Below are 22,833 nucleotides of genomic sequence, written 5' to 3' on the forward strand. Positions count from 1 at the left end.
CTGCATCAGGATGGTGTGAGCTGGAAATGCTGCTTTGTGGTGCTAAGCCAGGGGCCCACCGGAGGCGGACGGGCCGCATCGCACCATCGTTTTAAATAGAAGCCATTGTAGTTGATGAGAGTGGACAGACGGGGAGCGCGGCGCCGCGTCTCAGAAGCGCTGTGCTGAGGAAAGGCGCCAGTTCTATCTCAAGCTGTTTACAGCATTGTGGAGTACTTCACAACAGACATTACAACGCAGAACAGCTTTACGGCACAAACCCAGCCGCAGTTTTGACAACTTTAAAGTACTATTGATCTTAAAATATTCTAATAAATAGTGTACTTACCCACTGTTAATGAATTTAGTCTAACAAAACATGACGGCAAGTCTGATCACGTATAAACAATAGTCACTTCCCTCTTCCTGTTCTCAAGTCCCTTGAAACTTTCCTTGAAGCGCTCAGCGGCGCGTCCTGTGTGACCACTTGACTTCTCAAAATCTCTGTGTGCCCCAGGCTTTACTGTATATGGTTACTATATGCGGCGTAACCTTTTGCATAAAAAGGAAATGCAAAATTTACTTTCATCTAAGAACATAACTTAGCTGCAGCTGCAGTCCAGGCTTTGTGACTCGGCCCCACATTTTTGAAAGGGTTTTGTTTCACAGTCCTCTCCAGGGTGCACTTATCTCTACTGCTTGTACACTTTGTCCTTCCCTCTGCCTTATTTTTAAATACTTTTCTTGAGCCAGTATGTGCTAAAATGACCCTTTACAGAGGTAATGAAGTGTCAGTCAGACCCCCACGCCCTCTGTTCCCAGAATATCAAACTTGCAACTTCTGAGTGTCGGTCCAGTCTTAGTAAAAGTGAAGCTGACATACCTGGCTCTGCAGTCTGCTTCCAGCATGTTTACGATTGTGACCACAGCTGATTTGTTGGATTTGATGATGAAAAGCTCCTGTAGAAAATAACAAAGGCTGAGCAGACATTAGATTAAGATGTTTGTTGGGGTTATTAGGAGCGAACAATTAGTAAGCTTCAACTTACTTTTGGATTCTTCAATAAATTCTGTAAATATGGCAATATTTACTGAGTTATTAATTAATTAAGATACAATTAAGTATATACGGGGCACCATTCCCCTTCAACCGGGGAAAAATTGAATCCAAAACTCTTATCAGTCTTTCTTGAAGTTCGTAGAATCCTCGGAGCAGAGATTTCTAGTCAACACAAGAAGTCGCTTGAGGCAAAAATCTGAATTTTATAACATTTAATTAACAATTTGTCGAATGAATTAACAGTGAAATAAATGAATAATAACCATGTGATATAATAAGATGGATGTGTTTGCGTGTGATGGAGGATGTATGAATGGGGTCCTCCGTTCTCACAAAGGAGTGGTGTGTGTGTGCGTGTGTATGGATTCAAAATGGAGTCTTGAATATAAGATGGCTGACCCCTTTTGTCTGGCTAAAGTGTGGGTGGCAACTTGCACTTTAACTTCCAAAGCACTTAGAATCAGAAGTAACTTAACCTTAAATCACTCAAAACATTTCAAAGGATCATGAAACAACACAAAAGATTAATCACAAATTAATATCTTTTAGTTTAACCACGTGGCCAAGCAGAAAACATTTAAAGATACCAAACAATGATAAATAAGCAGTTTATTCTTTCAAAATGACCCGACGGACATATTTGGGAACGAAAGAGGAACACACGAAGCTACTTTTAAGCAATAGCCCGGTTTTATTGCTTATTCTGGACTATAGAGGAAACGGAAGGAGAAAAGAAGGAGAGAGAAAGAGATGAATTGAGTTTCTGATCACCAGAACAGTGAAGCGTCCCTCACTGTTTTGATTTGACGGTTCTCCGTGTTTCTCCGCAGTTTGGCGTCGTCCGTCGGTTTGATGGCTTTCTCCGTTGTTTTGGCCCACGAGTGTTTCTCAGCTGGGCTGGACACAGAGCAAAGTTCCTTTTGTGCTGAGTTTGACAACTTACAGCGTCTCTGAGAGCTGGATGGAGCTCCGCTCGTTCCCAGTCAGGTCCTGATGGGCTTGTAGCTTAGCATTCCAGCGGTTCTGTGTTCGATCTGCTCCAGCAGTCAGCCTCCCGCTGGCTCACGTTGATCAGAGCAGCAGCAACAGCGTGTCCTTCACAGCCAGTGAACTGGGCTAAAGAACGGAGTTTCTTTGTCTTTGCTGAAGATTTATGGTCTTAGTTCGCGGGAAAAGCTCCACGGCCTCCCGCACATGCGCAGAACGTGTTTCTGGTATTAGGCGGTGACATCATCCCAATGTTTCCGTCTGCAAAGCATCATGGGAAATGAAGTTTCTTGGCGCTGATGTGATTATTTGCTTTTCAGAGCAATTTAAGCACAGTCATTTTGGAGAAAATCACTGCATAGTAATTTCCTCATGAGGTCAGACCCTCAACATGTTAATAAGACGAACGTGCCACGAGGATATGTTTCACCTTTGATTTCACTAACGGAACACTAAGGGGTGCTCAAAGCGAGCTAAAACTGCCCAGTGTCCCTTTAATGTGCTTGGACACAGCTCTGTGACCCGGCAGCCTCTTTAGCAAGGACCTTTTGTGTCTTGCCCATCTTGTGCAAGGTGTCAGTGGTTGTCTTTTGGACAACTGTCAAGTCAGCAGTCGTCCCCATGATTGTGTAGCCTACAGAACTAGACTGACCCCTTCTTTCCACCGGAGCCGTCAGCAGCACGTTACTGCAGCAGCACGTCATAGCTGCTGACAGGAACCGCTGTGTTCAACAGAACCTTTTCCACCGGAGCCGTCAGCAGCGTGAGTCGGCCGCGTCTCAGGAGCAGCATGTCACGGCCCTTACGCGCTGGTTCTATTTTCTACGCGCGACGCCTCTGAAACGGGTCAAGTTCAACATTTTTGGGGAAGGAAAGACAGGAAATCGGACGCGGAAACGGAGCGAAGCTCCCAAGATTTTCAGAATAAAGAACGTACTGCCTTCCGGTTGCTTTACTTTAAAAAAGATTACTAACTGTGCGGCCCCGTGAGAAGTTATCACCTAGCTAGCGGTCTCCTTTGTTTTTCAGGTCCGTATTGGCGATTATAAAACGGACAGAACATAAAACACAAACCATGTTGTAGTTTTCTCCTGCTTGTTGTTGTGTTTACTGACGAAGTCACTCGTGTGACTTCGTGCTCTGTCGGTGACAGCTGCTCCCCTGCTGCTTCGCGTCTCGTGGGAAGGGCCAAGCAGCAGCTTACGCGAGCAAGACGTGCTGCTGCAGTAACGTGCTGCTGACGGCTCCCGTGGAAAGAAGGGGTTAGAGACCATTTCAAGGCTTTTGCAGGTGTTTTGCATTAATTAGCTGATTAGAGTGTGGCACCAGTGGTCTTCAATATTGAACCTTTTCACAATAATCTAATATTCTGAGAAACTGAAATTGGGATTTTCATTAGTTGTCAGTTATAACCATCAAAATTAAAGACTTAAGCATTGGAAATGCATTTAATCTAACATGCAAGTTTCACTTTTTGAATGGAATTACCAAAATTAATCAATTTTGTCATGATATTCTAATTTTATAACCAGCACCTGCAAATGAAAGAAGTTGAGAAAAAATAACTGAAATTCTGTTTGTGTTTACAGGAGAGACTTTGCTCAGCCCTCTGGTGATGTGTGGACCTCATGGACTCAAGTTTTTGAAGCCCGTGGAGCTCCGCCTACCTCACTGTGCGTCTATGACCCCTGATGGTTGGTCTTTTGCTCTAAAATCCTCCGACTCCTCGTCGGGTACGCTTTGCTCTCTGCTCTCCTGGGGTCGTTTGGGCTGGCTGTGTGACAAATGAAGGGTTTTGGGTCACTGTTAAATCAGCTTTTATCTCCAATCTTGATTATAATTTTTTTTTAAATCAAAGATCAAGTATTTAGAAATTCCATGGTGTCTGAGAATCAAGCTGGGGATAAAATCTGCCTTTTGATCACATTTAGCCTCTTTGTCTTCATTATTTATGCTGATTAACTCACCAACACAATCTCATTTGCTGTATCACTGGTTTTCCATTGGAAGCTCAACTATTCTAACTTTCCAACGCAGCATTTCTCTCTAACTCATTTCAGTCATCTTCCTCACACGCGTTCAGCTTGGCTGCACTTTGATGCGATCAGGTGATGTGGTGCATGCTTTTCTACTCTGGATGATTTTCTCACAGAGCCACCCAAATCCAGACCTGGAAGAACAATCGGCTCTTTACGGATCTTCTGAAAAGCAGGACAAGCTCATCATCCAACATAAGATCTAGGAGTTATACTAAAAGGTCTTCTATTTTATGTCAGAATGTAGGGTTCTATTTTTAACTGCAGCATTGCTTTGTTATCAGCTTCTCGGGTCTCGCCTCAGTTGCATTTCAAAGATCAGAAAGTGACAGGAAAGATGTAAATAGACGAACCAAACGTGTTTCTGACTCCGGGAGGAAGCAAATCTCTAAAAATAATTCTTTCTCTATCAAGAAAGTTTTTAGAAGATTAATCAAAAGTATCTGCTTATAACTTAAGTGGCATGGTTTGAAATTGTCAAGCGCTTAACTGATCAACAAAATGTTAAAAATGAACCTTATAGTTTAGGTTTGTGTTCCACTATAATGAATTTATACTAAACTACAGTTTAAGCCGTAAGGAAATAACTCTGAAGGTCAACTTGAGTAAAACAAAGAACGTATAAAAGTTAAAACCAGGAAGTCGTTCCGTCTGATTCTTTGTCCTCAGCAGCAGTGGTTATTTTGGCAGTGGTCAGGATTAGCTGTTAATTAGCCTCATTTTAAGGATGAGATTTAGGGACCTGAAAGAAAATTCAGCTCACTTCGTCGTCCTGCAGAATTGTGGGAGGATTACTGGGCAGCATCATAATCCCCTTATTGTGAAGCCAGACCACTCTCTGGCCTCATCTTTCTCCCTTTTGTGGTTTTCTTCTCACTTTTCTTCCTTTCTGCTTATTTTGTTTTTATTTCAGCTTCTTTTCAAGTCCTTCTGCCTCTCTTTCATCTCCCTTTCTCTTCTGCACCGTCTGTTACCTAACTAAAAACCAGTGTGATACAGTTTAGCCCCAACACAATGCTAGATTCATTCCCACATGAAGTCATTCTGACCCAGACACCATTTAAAGGTGCAGTATGTAAGAATAGAGTGAGAATTTTTATAGTGCGAAAATCCCAAAAGAGTAATGTTTCAGTCATTTTGGAAGGAAGGTTATACTGAAACATTTCATATCCAGCTGGCTGTGGGGATTGTCAGTTTTCCCCTTTCAAAGCAAAGGAAGGAGGGACGTAGCTACCGTTTACCATCAGTGAGCGTGGGGTTGCCGTGTCTCCTGCGAGCTAATACCGCAGCTTTAATAATTGCAATTTGACAACAACCTGCAAAAATCTACAGAGTTGTTAAAGGGGCTGCAGTAACCAAATTGTACCATGGGATGTCATTTTTACTTAATTTCTCCATAATGCGCCTTTAAATGAGTAAACAACTGAAAACATGTAAAGTTGCAATAAGTGATGTTTAGCTTGTGTGTCGGACTCATGATCCCCCTGGCTTGTGATGCATTTATCTGCTGATATTTTATTTTGAATATGTTGGTAGTTTTACACCAGAAATAAGATTATTTTTTCTTATTTTTGCTTACAAATGGAAAAAGGTATTTTAAATTGGGGCTGAACGATCTATTGTTTCTGATCAAAATTGCGATTTCAAACAGCTTAATCACACGACCGTCAAAGCTCCGCAGGATCTGTCATGTCAGCCTTAACACATCAGAGTTTTGAACATGTTTGTAGCATTGAGGGGGGGGGGGGGGGGGGGGGGTTACTCTTAACTTGTGAATAAGGTGCTGAACGTCAATTAGAAGAAAATCATGAATTACATTGACATTTCAATTCCTGGCAAAATAATAATCACAATTCAATCTTTTTCTAAAAGTGTTAAGCCCTACATTAAAACTTTTAGTCATCCTGCTCAAAGGTGAAAATCAGTGGCTGCTGCTGAATTTATTTTTATATTTTTTTAAGTGGGGCGCATTTCTGCTCTTCAGTTTTCAGATGTGCCAACCATATATCACCACTAGGGGACACCAAATTAACATTCTTATGTGTCACACAACTTGAACCCGACTGACCCGGTGCCAGGTACACAAGCACTTCCAGCAACAAAGTTGTTCCAAAAACATGCTTGATATATGCAAACTGCACACGTACTTAAGCGTTGTCCATAACAGCACGTGGGGGTGGGGTGAGGATTTTGTAGCCATGGCGCTGGCGTTCCAGCCGTGGCTTGTACATGTTGACCCTCATCTGAGGTGGTTCACGTATCTGATCAGAATGTGATTAAAATGTTTCTATCGTGTGTATTTTGTGTCTGTGTGGACAGAGCCGGGAAGCTGCAGGTGAAAAACAGATTTGTTTATATGGTTTGATGACAAACACAAAGCTGGAAGCAGATTTCAGATTGGTCAACAACACTAATTGTCATGGGAGTTAAGGTTAGGGTGCAGGTTCAAATCCAGGTGCCTTGCTCAAACACTTAAATGATCAGATGAGTCACAAATACTGTCACATGTTCTGTAGTTATTCTGCAGCAAAGACCTGAAATTTCTACAAGACCTTTAATATTTAGACCATAACACTCATTAAAGAGAAGCGAACTACAAACATGGAGAGTCTGGTAAGAGGCGTGGATACGGCTCTGCTGCCAGTGCTTTAAAACGATAGTTCATGGTCTTTTATTTTCGTTTCATTAGAATACTGCTGATGAAGTGAATTACAGTTTGAGTTTTCCACCATAAGAAGTCATTATCACTCACCCACACACCCGTTTGTCCGTCCGCAGGCGACCCTAAAAGCTGGCAGAACAAGTCTGTCCCCGGAGACCCCAACTACCTGGTGGGAGCCAACTGTGTGTCGGTGCTCATCGACCACTTCTAAAGGACGGGCCAGCGGCTGGGATCTTACTGAGTGTGGAACCACGGAGGGCGGAGCAGCAGTGAAAATGAAGGCGATGAACTTGCATATAAAAACACACACACACCACATAATGAAGTGTGGAGAGCCAGTCAGTGCTGTTTACTGCACCCACAAATGAAGGCGAAACCTGCATTATTGATACGAACAGTTGGTTAAAATGTGTCCTGGATTTGAAGTTTTGATGTGAAGTAAAAGCTTTGATGCATGCCTCCGCTTAGTCAAGATCACACCATAGATGAAGCAGTGTTTCATGTCATTGTAGACATAAATATCGCTGGACGGGTGATTCTCGAGGCAGCTTGTGGGCTTCAGAAACGTGTCGGTGTATTCATGTTGTAAATGCATACACATATAGAGAAGATTTACTAAACTAGTACTTATAACCGAGTTCAGGGGACAGAACATGAAGAAGAATGGCCACCCTGATGACGAAGGTTTGGGACAGGTGCAGGTGTTTGAAGGAGCTGGTGAGGAACCCCAACAGCACACTTTAAAGACATTCTGTTCTTCCTCTTTCTATAATAACCCGGTAACTTGCGTTCCTCTTTAGCACCTCGTCTCTCCTTCCTGCCTGAGGGAGATCTATGCATGTTCTTTACTCAGGTCCAGTAGCCTCCTCCCATCTGTCTCTCATTTCCTCTCAACACTCTTGCACTCACACACAAATAAGCAGTGATGCCTTATCTGCAGATTATTCACTTTTCATTAAGAGAATAACATAAGTTATGATAAATTATGGTATAATGTCATTTGTTTTGCCATTTTTGTGAACCCACTGTATAAATAAACCTGGGTTTAGCACACAGTAATGGTTAATAAAAATAACAACGGTAAGCTCTTCTTTTATCTGCTATGCATTACTGAAACAAACACAACAGATAAGAAGTAGCTGTAAATAAACTGAGCATATTGCCTTGTTTCTTTTGTTTGTAAATGTACTTTTTGTATGGTTTTTTTTTGTATAAAACTTAAGAGAAAACAGGTTTTAAAAAAGCAGAATACCCTGAAGCCTTGCAATTGTAACCAACAATAACACATCACACCTTTTCTACCAATATGTTGACACTGTGTTCAAGTACTTTTATTCATTTGAGTATCAAATAAGTACTTCAGCTAAAATGCAATAAAACATGTCCTGAAAGGGTGTGCTCTCGGACTGTCCCCCTCTTCCTCGCTGATTTTGTCATACTGGATGCTATATTGTGTGCCCTTATATGTATTTTTGTACTAATAGACACTATATTATGTATGGCACACCAGTACTGTTTTATTTTTAGACATAACACAGCTTTAATTTGGATATTAGCTCTTCACGTGTGGCTGACTTTTTTTTTCTTCTCTTTTTGACACAATTTTAAGTATACCACTGTATTAATGAATAAAATCCTTTTTAAAATATTACTGGGGTGTGTACTTTTTTGAAATACCTGCATTGTTTGCTTTTAAATTAGCTATTGTGGCTTAGATTTTTTTTATTATTATTTCATCATAACTTCAGTTTTACTTGTGCATTTACCTAATTGTTCTTTGAAAACAAAACATATTTAGTCTTTTCGTAAAACGTGATCAGCGATTATGTTTTAATTCACGATTAAAAACGTGAATAAAAATACTAGATACCCAGTAGGACAACTCCTGGTTTTATCTCCAACATGGCCACTAGGGGGCGGAGGGTAGCTGTAAATAATTTTGAAATGCGTGGTCAAAATAAATAGATGATTATTTTTTACGGCACATTTAAATATTGAAGATTAATAGTAAATATGGTAGTTCTGCAACCAATACACTTGAACTTTCTGTTTCTAGTTTCTTTATAATCTTTGATTTAATGAACTTGGTTTAGAAAAAGCACCCTGCTTTTAAAAAAATACTTGTATAACTGTTCCTAATGTGTTTCAGTTTTCTTCTAATGCGGGTTTATCAGAGACGGGAAATTCCATCTGGTGCTTCCATGAAGTCTTTCACAAAAAGATAAAGGAGCATTTGTTTGCTCGAGATCCAAATTGCTTGAAGGAGAGCAAAACAAAAATGTTCTGCCTAGAAAAACATCACTACCAAAACAATGGCGTTATTTCTGAAGATCACACCAAAGTAACAAGTTTTTGTTCCAACCTCTACAAGAACTTTACAGATCCAATTTTTACAGGCCTTAGCAGTCATGTGACCAACCTCACAACAAGAGGTGTTGATGTTTTGGAGACATCTGGTTTCAGCACTGAGACTGCTCTTAATGGTTCCTAATGACATGGGCTAGTGATGAGGGTGATGCTATTGTCCTGTAACTGGACTTGACTGCTGATTATGATACCGTGATGTTAGATCATGGTATTCTGTTGGATTGTCTACAGAATTGGGTGAGGATTGCTCGGGAGGCCCTTCAATGGCTGAGATCCTTGAAGAAACTCTAGGTTGAGTTTTTGTGTGGATGGGTGATGCTTCATCACCCTGGAAAAGACTACTATGGGGAGTTTCTCTGGTCTCAGTCCATGGCCCCCTTCTGTTCACACTACCTCCTAACCCTGGGGGTCCTCCTTCAGCAGCATGGTGTTGACTCCCATTTCTGCCCAGTCTGCTTCCCTCTGTTGTGGGTGGGCAGGTGGCTGTGCGGTCACATTTTTTAAATTTACAATGGTTATCTAAGATCGAGCCACTTGGAAACTGTTGCATGATTTTATGTTAGTCCCACCTTGATTACTGTGATGCATTATACGCTGGATGGAGTAAGGCTGCTTTTGCGTGGCTCCAACTGATGTAGATTCCTTACTGGGACAAGGAGGGATCACAAAAAATGTTCCCTCAGAAATGCGATCTTGGTATCGAGTCCAATTTGTGCAACCTCCAACAGAGGTTCATAGTACCTTCCTGTTTTAACATCCTTAGGAGAGGAAACTACAACTTTAAGATGGGCAAAGTGACTCAGACCCATAGTCACCCATGCAAAATGCCCCTTTGTCTAGGGCTACCTCCCAGAATGCATTTTGTTAATTATAAACTAATACAAAGATTAATTCTTCCTCCTCATTTTTCTCAGTTTGTACCACTAACCTGTATTTGTTATTCTAGAGCTACGCATCCCAGTACCAATTCTGCCCTTGTCAGGTGAAGGCCAGCACAGCAGTTGGTGGAAATGTTTCTGTTTTACTGGAATCAAACATTTGAAATGTTTTTTGCACACTGGTGTGACCCCTAATGTAAAAGAACCAATATTTTCATTTTGGCAGCACTTGGTAACACCACATCAACCACAGCGGCTGTCATCTGTTGTTTGTCCACCACCACAATGTCCGGTTGGTTCTCCATCGCCATTTTGTCAGTCTGGATCTGGAAGTCCCACAGGAGCTTGGCTCTCTTGTTCTCTAACTCCTTACGGGGTGTTTCCCACTTTGACCTTGGGGCTTCAAGTCCATACTCTGCACAGATGTTTCTGTACACAATGCCAGCCACTTGGTTGTGGTGTTCCACGTATGCTTTCCCTACCAGCATCTTACACTCTGCAGTTATGTGGTGGATTGTCTCAGGTGCCTCTTTGCATAGCCTACACCTTGGGTCTTGTCTGGTGTGGTAGATCTTGGCCTCTGTTGCTCTGGTGTTCAGGACCTGTTCCTGTGCAGCCATAATGAGTTCCTCTGTGCTGTCCTTCAGACCAGTTCTTTCTAGCCATTGGTAGGCTTTCTTGATATGAGCAACTTCAGTTATCTGTCGGTGGTAAGTCCCATAGGGGCTTGTCCTCCCACGATGGTATTTCCAGCATCTCCTCCTTTGTTTGCCATTGTGTGAGACATTCATTGAGCACATCATCTGTTGGGGCGTTATCCTCGATGTACTAATGGATCTTCGATCTTTCGATCCTGGACTCACACTCTCACACTTACTAGTCCTCTGCCTCACGGCTAGTGTGAAGTCTCAGGGTGCTGGATTTGGGATGGAACCCTTCATGCATGCAGCTTCTGTTTCTTAACACCTGTCTTCTATATTTCTTCCTTTGGCCAGTTTGTTATTATTCCTGCAGGAATACATATATGTATGTGACAGGGTGAGCGTGTGTGTGTGTGTGTATATATATATATATATATATATATATATATATATATATATATATATATATATATATATATATATATATATATATAAACAAAGATTATAAATAAGCTACAAATTGATAATTTAAATTTATTAATGACAGACCTACTGCATTTAACCCCCACGTTTTAATGTGCCACAATAATCACACTTATTTATTCTGACCATGTTTTTCAAACTGTTGCAAAGCTCACTTCCACCCCCTAGTGGCCACGTGGTGTCATGAGCTGCCCTTCAGCCTCTGCCCAGTGTTTTGTCTTCCCCAGTAGATTTCACCTGCACCTGATTGTTCCCACTCACCGGTCTCAGATTAGCTTCGTGTATTTAAACCCTCTGGTTGTGTTCCTGCGTGTGTCTGACCCTTTAGTTTAGAGAATAAAACCAGTTTACCTGCCAGCCTGGGCCCTGCTGCCTGCTCACCTGCGTTTCTCGCCTCCTCAAAAAAATCGGATCTGGAACACTCCTTCACGGGGAAACGGATAATGACAGAACACCTGATTGTAATTAAAACACGATTAAAATAATCAAAGAAAATACATTAGTAATCAGTTCACATCTTCTGGATATCAGCTTCTGACTTTATTTTCATCTCCGGCTAACAAATCACATGCGGTGTTGCCCCCCCCCCCAGTAGTAAAACAGCGCGCGCTGCTCGTCACCATGTCGCCGCACAGAGTGGCACATCTCCAGTGCGCAGTGAACACCTCCTGTCCTGCTGCTGTCGTCCACACCTGCACCTTCCTGAGGATGGCTACATCTCATCCACTCGAATATTAGGATTTTATTTCTTTAAATCTTCTAATCTGGGTTTGATAATCCGGTTTGGGTTGTTTAAGAACCCGCAGAAGAAAGCAGCACAATTGTGCGTGGCTTTTGGATAGCACGATGCGTTTGGGCTTTTTTTTAATTCACCCCTGACTTCTGCGGATTCGCTGAATGACTTCAGTCATTTTATTTTGTGTGTTTTTATTTCTCTGATGCCGTAGCTCCGGTGCCTCGTGCAGCCAGCCCTCAGCCCACCTCTCTCCTCCTACCAGCCGCAGCGCGGCTCTAATTGGAGCGACACCAATTGATGGAGATCACCCACTTCTGGCGTTGAGCTCACCGTCCTACAGCTGCAGGCTGCTGTGACTGGATGCTATTGTTCTGACTGTAACCTGCGTTTGTTTAGACACGGACCCTTTGTTGTTTCCTGGTGACAATCATGCCGCTGAACGCGCTGCCCCGCGGCGGCGGCAGCGCCATCGGCGGCCCTGGATCCCTGAGTCCAGCGTCGCTGTCCCGCAGCCTGTCCCGGCTGAGAGAGTACCGGACACGGACTAGGATCATGCTGGCGTTGGGGGTCTCCCAGATGGTCCTGGGGAGTCTGATCCTGGCTGTCAGCTTCGCGGCTCTGGCTCTCACCACATCGCCCAGAGTCCGGCACTCGTGTCCCTTCTGGGCTGGATTCTCGGTGAGTAAAATAATCAGTTCACAAAAAAAGAATTGGTGTAGAAATAAGTTTCTGAAATTTCAAGAGTCAGAGAAGAAGGGAAGAGAATATTTTCAACCTGCTTTTGCCCCTTTTGTGTTTGGAAAACTCCTCTGAGGTCTACATTCTCATAACCTTCATGAATGCTTTACAATTATTTAGGAAACACACATGTTTGATTACCCAGAAACCTGGAGCAGGGCTGTGTGCGTGCGCGCGCGCGCGCGCGCGCGTGTGTGTGTGTGTGTGTGTGTATGTGTGTGTGTGTGTGTGTGTGTGTGTGTGAGGGAGAGCGAGAGAGAGGAAATCAGTGTGGCTTTCACTTGGGAGTCTATAGTTTCTTGGCATTTCTGTCTAACCAGAGGTTAGAGTTCAAAGGTCAGTAACCTTCTAGATCAGAGCCTGAAGCTGATTGGTTGTGTCTGGATGGTGCTTAAGGTCCGTCAGCCTGTGCCTCTTTGGGACCTGATGGATCCTTGGGCCTATAGGCTGAGAACTTCTCAGCAGGACAAAATTCATGCTTTTTATTCTATTTTGATGATTTGTTAGACATTTTTGAGCTTTACTTCCATCATAATTTTGTAACCATTTTACACACAAGTTTAAAAAAGTCACGTGGAGACAGTCAAGAAAAATAAAGAGGTTGGGAAAAATTCTTGAATTAATTGTGGTCTTGGACAGGAAATAGTTACAGAACTTTGTCTGACCTCCAACAACTCACCCTAAAATGATAAAATAAAAAAAAGTCTATGTTTAAACGTAGCCCAGGAGTATCTGAGTAGATGTAATACCCCACAAAGTGCAGTACAGTTTGTCACGTTTGGGATAAAGATCTTTCTAAAACTGACAAATATAATTCATTTAACATGAGTGGTCTTAAAGTCCACCAGTCCCTGCTAGAGGTGGGAAAAATGATCGATTCTAAGATGCATCGCGATTCAGCCGTGCATGATTCTGCATCGATGCAGCAACGTGACATAATGAGATTTTCTCCCTATGTCTATGTCTATGTTCTGGACGTGCGAGGACAATAAAGTTTTGAGGTTTTACAACTAGTTCTGGGGGCAGAGTTGCAATGACATGTGCACTGCGTTGCCATAGCGCCAATTTAAAACAGAAAAGGCGGGCAGGGATACAGGGCCAACATTACCAGTAATCAAAGATGCACCCGTTACATTTAAATCGGATGTCTGGGCTAATTTCGGTTTGGGGATCCTTGATGTGAAAGAATCACTTAATGCAGCATTTGTTTACTATTTTTAAGTTCAGTTGTATTCTATCTTAAAGCTGCTCTACAGAAAACATTATTTCTTATATTAAGTAATTATAGGCAGCACACTTTAAAAATTATTGCTCACTATAGTGAATAGATGTATGATCTGTTTTTCAGGGATGTCGAAATAAAAAAGAAATTGAAAACTATTCTACTGCTTTTATTAAGTAATAAAAAATTTTGTGTGAAAAATCGTGATGCATTTCAGACTCAAATCGAATCGTTAGGCAGATAATCGAAATCGGATCGAATCGAATCTTGAGGCAGGTAGAGATGCACACCACTAGTCCCTGCCCATCTGCCGACTGCCAAAGACCGAAATGAAACAGAGTCAGGGTGTTGAATTGATTTTAATCAAACAAATCTGTAATCTGTATTGAGAGTCTTGTTTCTTCAGCAATACACGGTGGTGGTTGTATCATGGTTTGTGCCTAGTTGTATAACAATAGATTTGAACTTGTGTCCTTTTATAAAAAAAAATCTGTTTTAGATCAAGAGTGTTAAAGCCGTGTTTTGGGGGATTGTCCTGCATGCTTTTACAGTTTCCCTGCTTCAGCACCTGATTCATATGAATTAATGTTTTGCAGAACTTGAGGAATGGAGTTAGTTTCCATTTTTTGCAGACGATGGTGCAACTTTTCAGGTTCCAATCAACTTATCTCTGCTTTTATTTCCTTTTGAAGCCAGTATCCCATTGGGTGGTGAGTGACAGCCGATAAGGAAGTTCCTGGAATGTTAACAAATGTTCTGCTTCGTTCAGTAGAAATTGGAACAAAGATGTTTTTTTCCCTCTCAAAATGGTCTTGGTGGGAATCTGGAGCTTTTCTCAACTCAGCATGTCGAATTTGAAAGTGAGATAAACGTGAGACAACTTTGGGAGGAGTTGGCGACTTTAATTATTAAAGACAAAGAAGTGAATCAGACATTTTGAGTGAATTAAACTTTTGAAGAAAAAAAAAAGACCGGTTTATTTGGAAAATAGATTAAAACCTTTTGAGTAAATTTGGACGTTTTCACAAGTTGCACAATTTCTTTTTGCAGTTCTTGTCAAACCCAAACTGTGGCTTTAGCGTTCACTAGGATGTCATAATTCTGCGTCAATAAAACAGAAAATGAGCGATTTTTCTCAGCTTTACAAAGCAAACAAATAAATTTTTTAAAACAACTACAAAAAATTACATTAGCAATCTTCCATAAAGATTTTTTTTTATCCAGAATCACCAAAACATGAAATTATTCATAAAAAAATATATATTTTTATTAATTCCTCCTGCTTTAGCAGACATTTCTCTGAAGGAACTGTGTTTAAGCCCATGCCATGTTGGAGTGGAGCTGCAGAATCAGGTGATTTAAAAAATAACAAAAAGCTCATTTAGCCACGAGACCCACAGGCCTCAATGGCGCCAAAACCCAGACAACGTGGTTGTGACCAGCTTCCCTTCCGTTGGCTCTGAAGATGGGAGAGATTGAGCCACAATCACAGGAAGTCTCTGAAACTCTGAGATGCCTGAAGGCTGTAGAATGACTCAGAAGCACTAAAAGGTGAAGTCCCAGAGTCATCATCACACACTGGTGAAGTTGCATCTCCATATTTGACCCATCCCCGTGGGGAGCGGTGAGCTGCAGCAGTGGCTGTGCTCAGGAACTATTTAGTGGTTAAACCCCCCCAGTCCAACCCCTTAAAGCTGAGTGTCAAACAGGGAGTCATTGGGTCCCATTTTTAAAAGTCTTATACGACCCGACCAGTTTTGAACCCCGATCTGCCAGTTCCAGGGCGGACACTCTATCACTAAGCCACTGAGCTGGTCAAAATATGTCTGTAAACTTTAATTACTGGATGAAGCTTAACAGCTAATCTGGATAAGAAGTCGACAATGTGGAGTCTGTTTTAGAGAAAAAGACAAAACGGCTATACGACACTTTTTAAATCCGGGAAGGAACAAATCTGTTCGTTTTGTGCAAGTCTGTGTTGAATTTTGGCCTTTTTATGTTCCACTTCCTGCTGTGATGATGAAATTGGCTAATAAAGGAGGTGACAAACCCTCCAGTCTCTCTCTCTCTCTCTCTCTCACACACACACACACACACACACACACACACACACACACACACACACACACACACACACACACACACACACACACACACACACACACACACACACACACACAGTCACTGTGGGACGTCATTAAGGATCTCTGTGTGATGACTGGTGTTGTGGGGTTTCATCACAGTCGCTGTGAGGGAAGGCGTAATCTTTACTTCCTACACAGAGCAATCACTGCTGAGCTCAGAGTGGCTGTCCCTCCTCCTTCATCACACACACACACACACACACACACACACACACACACACACACACACACACACACACACACACACACACACACACACACACACACACACACACACACACACACACACACACACACACACACACACACACACACACACACACACACACACGCGCACGCACACACACACACACAGTGGATCCATCTCCCTCTTCCCAATTTTCCACACTTGGAATATGAACCTATTCTTGCTGCTTTGATGTTCTGAGTCGTGCGTCGGACAGCGTAGCATCACACACAACATGCACACAAGTTCCCTGCTAGAAGAGGCTAATCTCACTGATGTCTTTCTCTTCCTCTCAGACCATCAGTTCTTCTAGTCAAACCCTCCAGCAGCAGCAGTTTTGTTGCTTCCCGTTTTTGAGTTTTGGGCAGATAAAAATGATGATGGGTTCTCACCATCGACATTAATATACTGGACAATTCCTTTCCATAGGCTCCAATATCACGTTTTTGAGGCCAAATAGGAGGTGGCCACCACCGCCATTTTGACCGTGTCACAGGTTCCGTCAAGCCCAGACAATTCCAAAAAAGGGAAGAGAGGTGGAGCTGAGGGTGGGGCTGTAAGGCTGGGATCAACTGACGACACCCGGTCGAACTAGCTACAAGCTAACCTGAAGCTAACCCTGGCTAACCCAAAGCTAACGCGGAGGTGGGAGCCGAGCTAACGGATAAAGCCACCTAGCTACAACCGGAGCTAACTCTGTGGAACACCCATCGACCGCATGGAGTTCAGGTGGAGGTTTGCGGCGCTTTTTCATGAAAAGTACCTTTCTGTGAATAAAAAAATATAAAATCGGTAAGTTTATAAGTTATTTCTTATATATTTTGCTTTGAGCAAGTTTTCACTATTTTTCACGTACCATATTTTCCGGACTATAAGTCGCTCCTGAGTCGCACCAGCCATTAAATGTATAATGAAGAAGAAAAAAACATAAGTCGTATTTTGGGGGAAAATTTTATTTTTCTTACAAAATCTGAGACCAAGCGTTTCACATTGCAAGACAAGTACCGGTAACAATAACCGAATAATGCGCCGCAGCAGCGCGCCACGGTCTCCAGCAGAGAAAGGCGGTGTTTGAAACCCTCCCAGCAGGACAGGGGAACTCATTCTTGGGTCGGAGTCGGCCCGCAGCAGCGCGGTGTAGCCTACATATTTTGTTATATAAGTCGCTCCGGAGTAGCAGAACCGGCCAGACTATGAAAAAAAGTGCGATTTATAGTCCGGAAAATACGGTAGTTACTAGTATTTGAGATAAATTAGCAGGCTAAATACATTTCATATATTTCCAAAACGTAATCCTTGTTTGTTTCTTGTACAGCCAAGTAGCCTTTATTCTGGACTCAGTACAATTCACCAAAAGTAGAGACATTATACAGATGAAGTAAACACAAGATAGCTTACTGGAAGAAACAGAATTATTATCATGAGAACCAAAACAAGACAGCCTGATAACAGTCATGTGAAAATAACAGTTAAAAGTATGTATGTGTAATAGAAATAAAAATGTATTAGAATTAGTGTAACTCACTGTGATCCAAACAATAAATCAGCCATAGCTGATTAGCAATCATGAAATGAGGTCTGGGAGTTTTTAAGTTTCATTCTTTTATTACATTTTTTTCTGAGATCTGTTAAAAGGTCACCATGGCAGCCTGTGTGTCTCCAACACCAGCTACACAACGCAGCGTGTAAGTTCCAAGTATCTGTCTTGACCACTTCATGTATGGTTTTGTACTTTAAACAGCTAGGCCAAACCTGTTATTTTTTTCTCCATAGCCATTTGGATCATTGGAGACAGCTACGTGAGGCTCCTGACTTCCTGGAAGATGAATTTCCGTCATGGTCCCTGTGTCATAAGACACACAGCAGCTGGGAGCTCTAAACTGGGTGGCTATATAAAAAACAAAGAAACAGCACATTTATAAATGTTTAAAAGAGCATAAAATCACGTGTAACAATAATCTGCAAAACAAATTAAAACTAGAAGGTGATAATAAAATGTTTACATAGACGATTATTAAAAATATTTCACCTTTGCTACACCGGTAAGGCTTCACATCAGCCTGGACAAGTGCATTCTTGCAGACTACTAAATCAGTCTGACAGCCAATGTCTTGGGTAGATTTAGCCTGAAAAAAAAATAGAAGCACATTGTTGTTGGAGTTAATAAAGTCAGATAATATACAAAAGAAACTGTCAGATATAGGCATATTATAACATTCCTAGTGTGTGATCGTTATTATAACGTAAAAGTCAGTCACATATGATGTGAAGAGAGCCTGAAATGCGACCTCCTGAACAGAATTCCTCACAGAACCGGGTCACGCTGTGGTGTGAAGCTGGAATTCACGCTGTAATGCTTTCTGTCAACTAATGCTGCGTGAGTCACTGTTAGCAGAATTACCGACTGACACAAAAACAACCCGAATTTTCTCCGAGCCTGACAGTCATAGTCATGTGGACCATTTCATCGGCCAGGGCTTCGAGATATGTTCCAATTCGCCGCTGATTCTAACCTTACATCCCGTTCCACATTTTGTGAACTTGACAAATCAGCCCGAAGGCAGTGCAGACGGATATTAGCTAAATGAAGTGAACCACGTCTCTCAAACTTTGCATTTAGGTAGGGTATTGAGCTGCAGTATTTCTGCGGTCAGGTCTCTCTACGAGTTTGAGAGCTCCACGAGTGGTCAGCCCACGCAGCAGCTAGGCGCCACATCGGTCAGACATGCACCGGGCTGACCTCTGGGGAGAACCAGGTGGAAGAATGGAACACAGAAGTGTCCCTCCAAGAGCTCCGTCATATTTCAACCCATTTTTATGTTAAATGCACTGGGTTTTACCCTTTTACCCATCGACATATGCCCTATTAATTATTTTACCGTATTTTATATTTAAATTTCATGGTTAAACAGTACATGCTACATGTTAAAATGATAGTTAGCTAGCTACTTCGATAAACTCAGCTAGTAAAAAGGCGGCAGTGACCTGAAATACATAAATATAATTTAACTTACCGAAAAAAATGAAGTGGAGACTCCTTGGACGCTCTATTAGTGCAATTAATACCACAGCAAGTCATTTTGTCCAACAATGCACAAATAATATCCAAAACAGAATACACAAACACAGAGACTCAAAATCCCGAAACAGTTTCCAGGAGAGACCAAGGCTGTACTGAGGCCTTTCCACGGAGCTAGCTCTGTGGTCACGTGGGTCTGAGGCGGCGGTCACGTGGGTCGGATGCTCATTAATTATACAGAATTTTAGGCTTTTAATACACTGAAACAGAAGAGTGAGAAAAAAAATTTGCCCCCCTCAGAGTTGTCATGAGTATAAACTAGATCATTTAAACAAAAAACATGTTTTGGTACCAGGCTGTAAACATGTTTATTTCTGCTGTGAAATCGGTATTTTTAACATGGGAGTCAATGAGGATTTGCTCGCTTCTGACACCAGCCCCCAGTGGAGGAGGGTGGAACTGCAATTTTTCTTACTTCCCGGGTTGGCCTCAATTTTTGAGCCGCATTGTGGGGGCTTGGTTCTCACACAAAGGAAAAACTAGCCTGCAGATTTCAAAAAGTACACATCAGAGACAAATAATGCCGCTGCAAATAGTTTTGGCCAGTAAAGGAGATGATGAGCTGCAGCTGACCTGCAGTAATAATAATAAACATTTTTACAGGCTTTATTTAAACATCCAGACTTTCTTTTTGCATCATTGAAAATGTATTTCTTCTTTCTGCTCTGTCCTGATTTAGAGACTGAGTCATGAAAAAGCACCTTCAGGCAGTTGTTTTGTGTTTCTTGTGAGGCAGCACTCCTCTGCTGCAATAAAAGTCAGCAGATTCAGCTATAATCTGCACAAAATAGTGAATCATTATTAAATGTACAGTAAGTGCTTTGTGGAGGCTTTTGAGTTGCAGACACACTTTGAAGTTAATTCCACATCTAAACTTCTGGCTGTGTTGATCTTTTACTTGTTTGCATCCTGACTTTATTTCTAATAGCAATATTTGTATGTATTTAATTTACATGTAGTTATAAATTAGGCTGTACAGTCTTTTATTTTCTACACAAAGATTTTCTTTTTCAAATTAAAGGTCAACTTCACAGAAAAATAATTTTTTAAATTATTTCTGATTATAATGGGTCACTCTGAGTTTAACATGCAGGCTGAACAGGAAAACAGTCTCCTGCGCCTATCTGCTGCATTAGCTTCTGATAGAAAATAGACAATGAAACTCTACGATTAGAAAATCCTGACAGATCTACATCACACTAACCCTTTTTACAAGACTCACCATGCCGGCAAATCAGCGAAATATTACCGCAACTGTGTGTCATGTAAACGCACCATGCCGGCATGGCTGTTCGCGATCATTGCAGCATTCGTTCCGCCTCGCTTGGTAGTAATGTTGTGGTAATTGTCTGTCTTACAAATGGAGGCGCCATTATCGCGTGGGGAGTTACTGCCGAGCTCCAGCCGGCAACTACATTTAAAATGAAAGCAAGAATGGGCGGTAAGGTTTGCTTGTGTAAACAGAATCAGTCGAGATGATAATCTGGAGCAATGCAGCACTCCAGCAGCTTTTCTCTGTTAGAGCTGGAGCTCCGATCACCGGAGACTGGTACTGTGGGGGACTGACACCTTTAGGAGCGGCTTGTCAAAAAAACTTAATGAGCGCTGCTTCAATCGCAATAAAAGCAAGTTATGTCAAAGATAGACGGAAGTCGGCGGCAGTGCAGAGACCGCCCCCATAAACACTTTATACCACCATCGCATAATCTTTTGTAAAAAGGACACGATGCCGCAACATTACTGCCACGGTCTGACCACTTATAAACAACCTAAGGGTCCCTGATGCCGCATCAGCTTTGCGGCAAATTGACGGCCTTGTTTTGTAAAAACGGCCACTGTCACTTAACATTCATGGACAAGATGCTGGTGAAGGTTCTCAGTCATCCAGGTCATGGTAATCCAAAAGGGTTCGAATGAAGCCAACTGGACTTCTTTGGTTACATGAAGACGTTTTGCTTCTCATCCGAGGAGCTTTGTCAGTTGCACGTTATTTATCATATTGATCAAATATGATTATATGTTCAGAAATAAAATACATATTTAATTAAAAAAGATATTTAAATAAAGAATAAACACTCAAAAGTATCGGAAATTGGTACTATGTACCTGTATTGATTCCTTTGTACTGGGAATTGGTACCGTATCGATTCAAATGTCAAAAGTACCCATTCCTACATTTTAGTAACTCCATCACAACTCGGTATTTTAGGTTTTGTGTGAAAATAAGTCCAGGACTACAAATGCGCTTCACCTAAGTGACATAATTGAACCAGACAAGGAGAAAACTGAGGGAAAATGGCTGTAAGTTCAGTGAAAGAACACCATAAATCTGGTCATCTGGTAAGTAGCAGCTACTCTAGGGGAGAGGAGATTATGTAGTGATGTCACATATGCGACCTGCCGATTTCTAGTTTGTCGTCATGCCAATTACGAACTTTTACAAGCTGATAAATCTCAAAGTACGTGACTGGCGTGGTCGAAACACACGTCGTTACTTTTCATTTAAATGGCAGTACAACATATGTGCGATCCAGGGCGTAAGGCAAAGCGGATTAGAAAATAGCATTTTTAGCCCCGTTGACTTGCGTTAATTTTTTCGTTCTTCCGGGGACCCATGATGCAGAAGTGACTTCGGCTCCCTATGGAGTCAGTGGTAGAGTAATGTTGCTGTTGGCCAATCAGCAGTGAGATGTCCAAATATCAGGAAATAAGACTCTATCCTGACGTTGAAGCTACTTTCTCCTCCAGCTGGCATCTCCGTCCTCAAAAAACACAGAAACACAGAAAATTCCAGTTTGTAATCTTAAAAAAACCCATTTCCTTCAGCCTTGTGGGCTTGTAGATGGTTGCATTTAGCTTGAATCAAAGCCATACACAGCTGTCCAGGTTTTGAAACATATCTGATTTAAATATGAAGATGAAATCACTTTTCTTTATATTTCAGCACATTTTGTGTTGTTTGTGTTTCCCTTGGTTTGTCATTTTGACTTCAAAAAAGATGCTGTTATCTAATTTTCTCTAGAAGTCCAACCAAGGACTAGGTTTGCAAATTAGCCTCTGGCTAGAAATCCTCTGTACCAAACAACGGTCGCGTTGCCCTTACATGTAACATTGTTTTTTGTGCTGTCCTTTTTCAGGAAAACCAAACTAACAAAACAGAAATAAAGATTTAACCCTTTTTATACAGATAAACCTCCTCTGTTGGCTAGAGATGTGAATGTGCAGTTCATTTTTCAGGTAGATCCTCGCGAGTGTGCTTCTAGCTTTAGATGTAGAAGTCTATGTTCGTTCTGAGGCTGTGGTTTAGCAGCAGGCTGGTGTGAATTATCATTAATCAACTGACTTATTAGGCTCCTGCAGTATCCTGGCAACAGGTTTTAAGATGAAAGACACACACACACGCACGCACGCACGCACGCACACACACACACACACACACACACACAGTGGATTCAGTAGCTGCCCTGCTTTCTGTCTTTGGGGATCTGAGTGTGTTTGTCACCTATTTTGACGTACTACTTATTCAGATTTTCTGTAGTGTCACTCTAGGTGGATGAAAGAGTTGTGAGCAGCACGTTCGGCCCTTCCTCTGCCC

The 22,833-nt window shown here is 41.9% G+C and overlaps 2 protein-coding genes across 10 annotated transcripts in view; both read left to right on the plus strand.

The window, feature by feature from the left end:
- Nucleotides 1-7,154, plus strand: part of tjp1a (tight junction protein 1a) — a 150,300-nt gene extending 143,146 nt beyond the window's left edge. For 4 of the 8 annotated variants that reach the window (XM_070555031.1, XM_070555032.1, XM_070555035.1 and 1 more), the window contains 2 exons: nucleotides 3,616-3,759; nucleotides 6,841-7,154. In XM_070555031.1, coding sequence (XP_070411132.1) covers nucleotides 3,616-3,759; nucleotides 6,841-6,935 — 239 coding nt within the window. In that variant the 3' untranslated portion in view covers nucleotides 6,936-7,154. The remainder of the gene's footprint in view (nucleotides 1-3,615; nucleotides 3,760-6,840) is intronic. The other 4 variants (XM_070555033.1, XM_070555037.1, XM_070555034.1 and 1 more) reach the window with 2 other exon arrangements.
- A 4,545-nt stretch (nucleotides 7,155-11,699) lies between these two features.
- Nucleotides 11,700-22,833, plus strand: part of fam189a1 (family with sequence similarity 189 member A1) — a 151,176-nt gene continuing 140,042 nt past the window's right edge. Inside the window, exon 1 of one of the 2 annotated variants that reach the window (XM_015953149.3) lies at nucleotides 11,700-12,507. In XM_015953149.3, coding sequence (XP_015808635.3) covers nucleotides 12,259-12,507 — 249 coding nt within the window. In that variant the 5' untranslated portion in view covers nucleotides 11,700-12,258. The remainder of the gene's footprint in view (nucleotides 12,508-22,833) is intronic. The other variant, XM_015953150.3, reaches the window with a different exon arrangement.

Source organism: Nothobranchius furzeri, chromosome 9 (genome assembly GCF_043380555.1).
Source record: "Nothobranchius furzeri strain GRZ-AD chromosome 9, NfurGRZ-RIMD1, whole genome shotgun sequence".
Classification (NCBI taxonomy): Eukaryota; Metazoa; Chordata; class Actinopteri; order Cyprinodontiformes; family Nothobranchiidae; genus Nothobranchius; species Nothobranchius furzeri.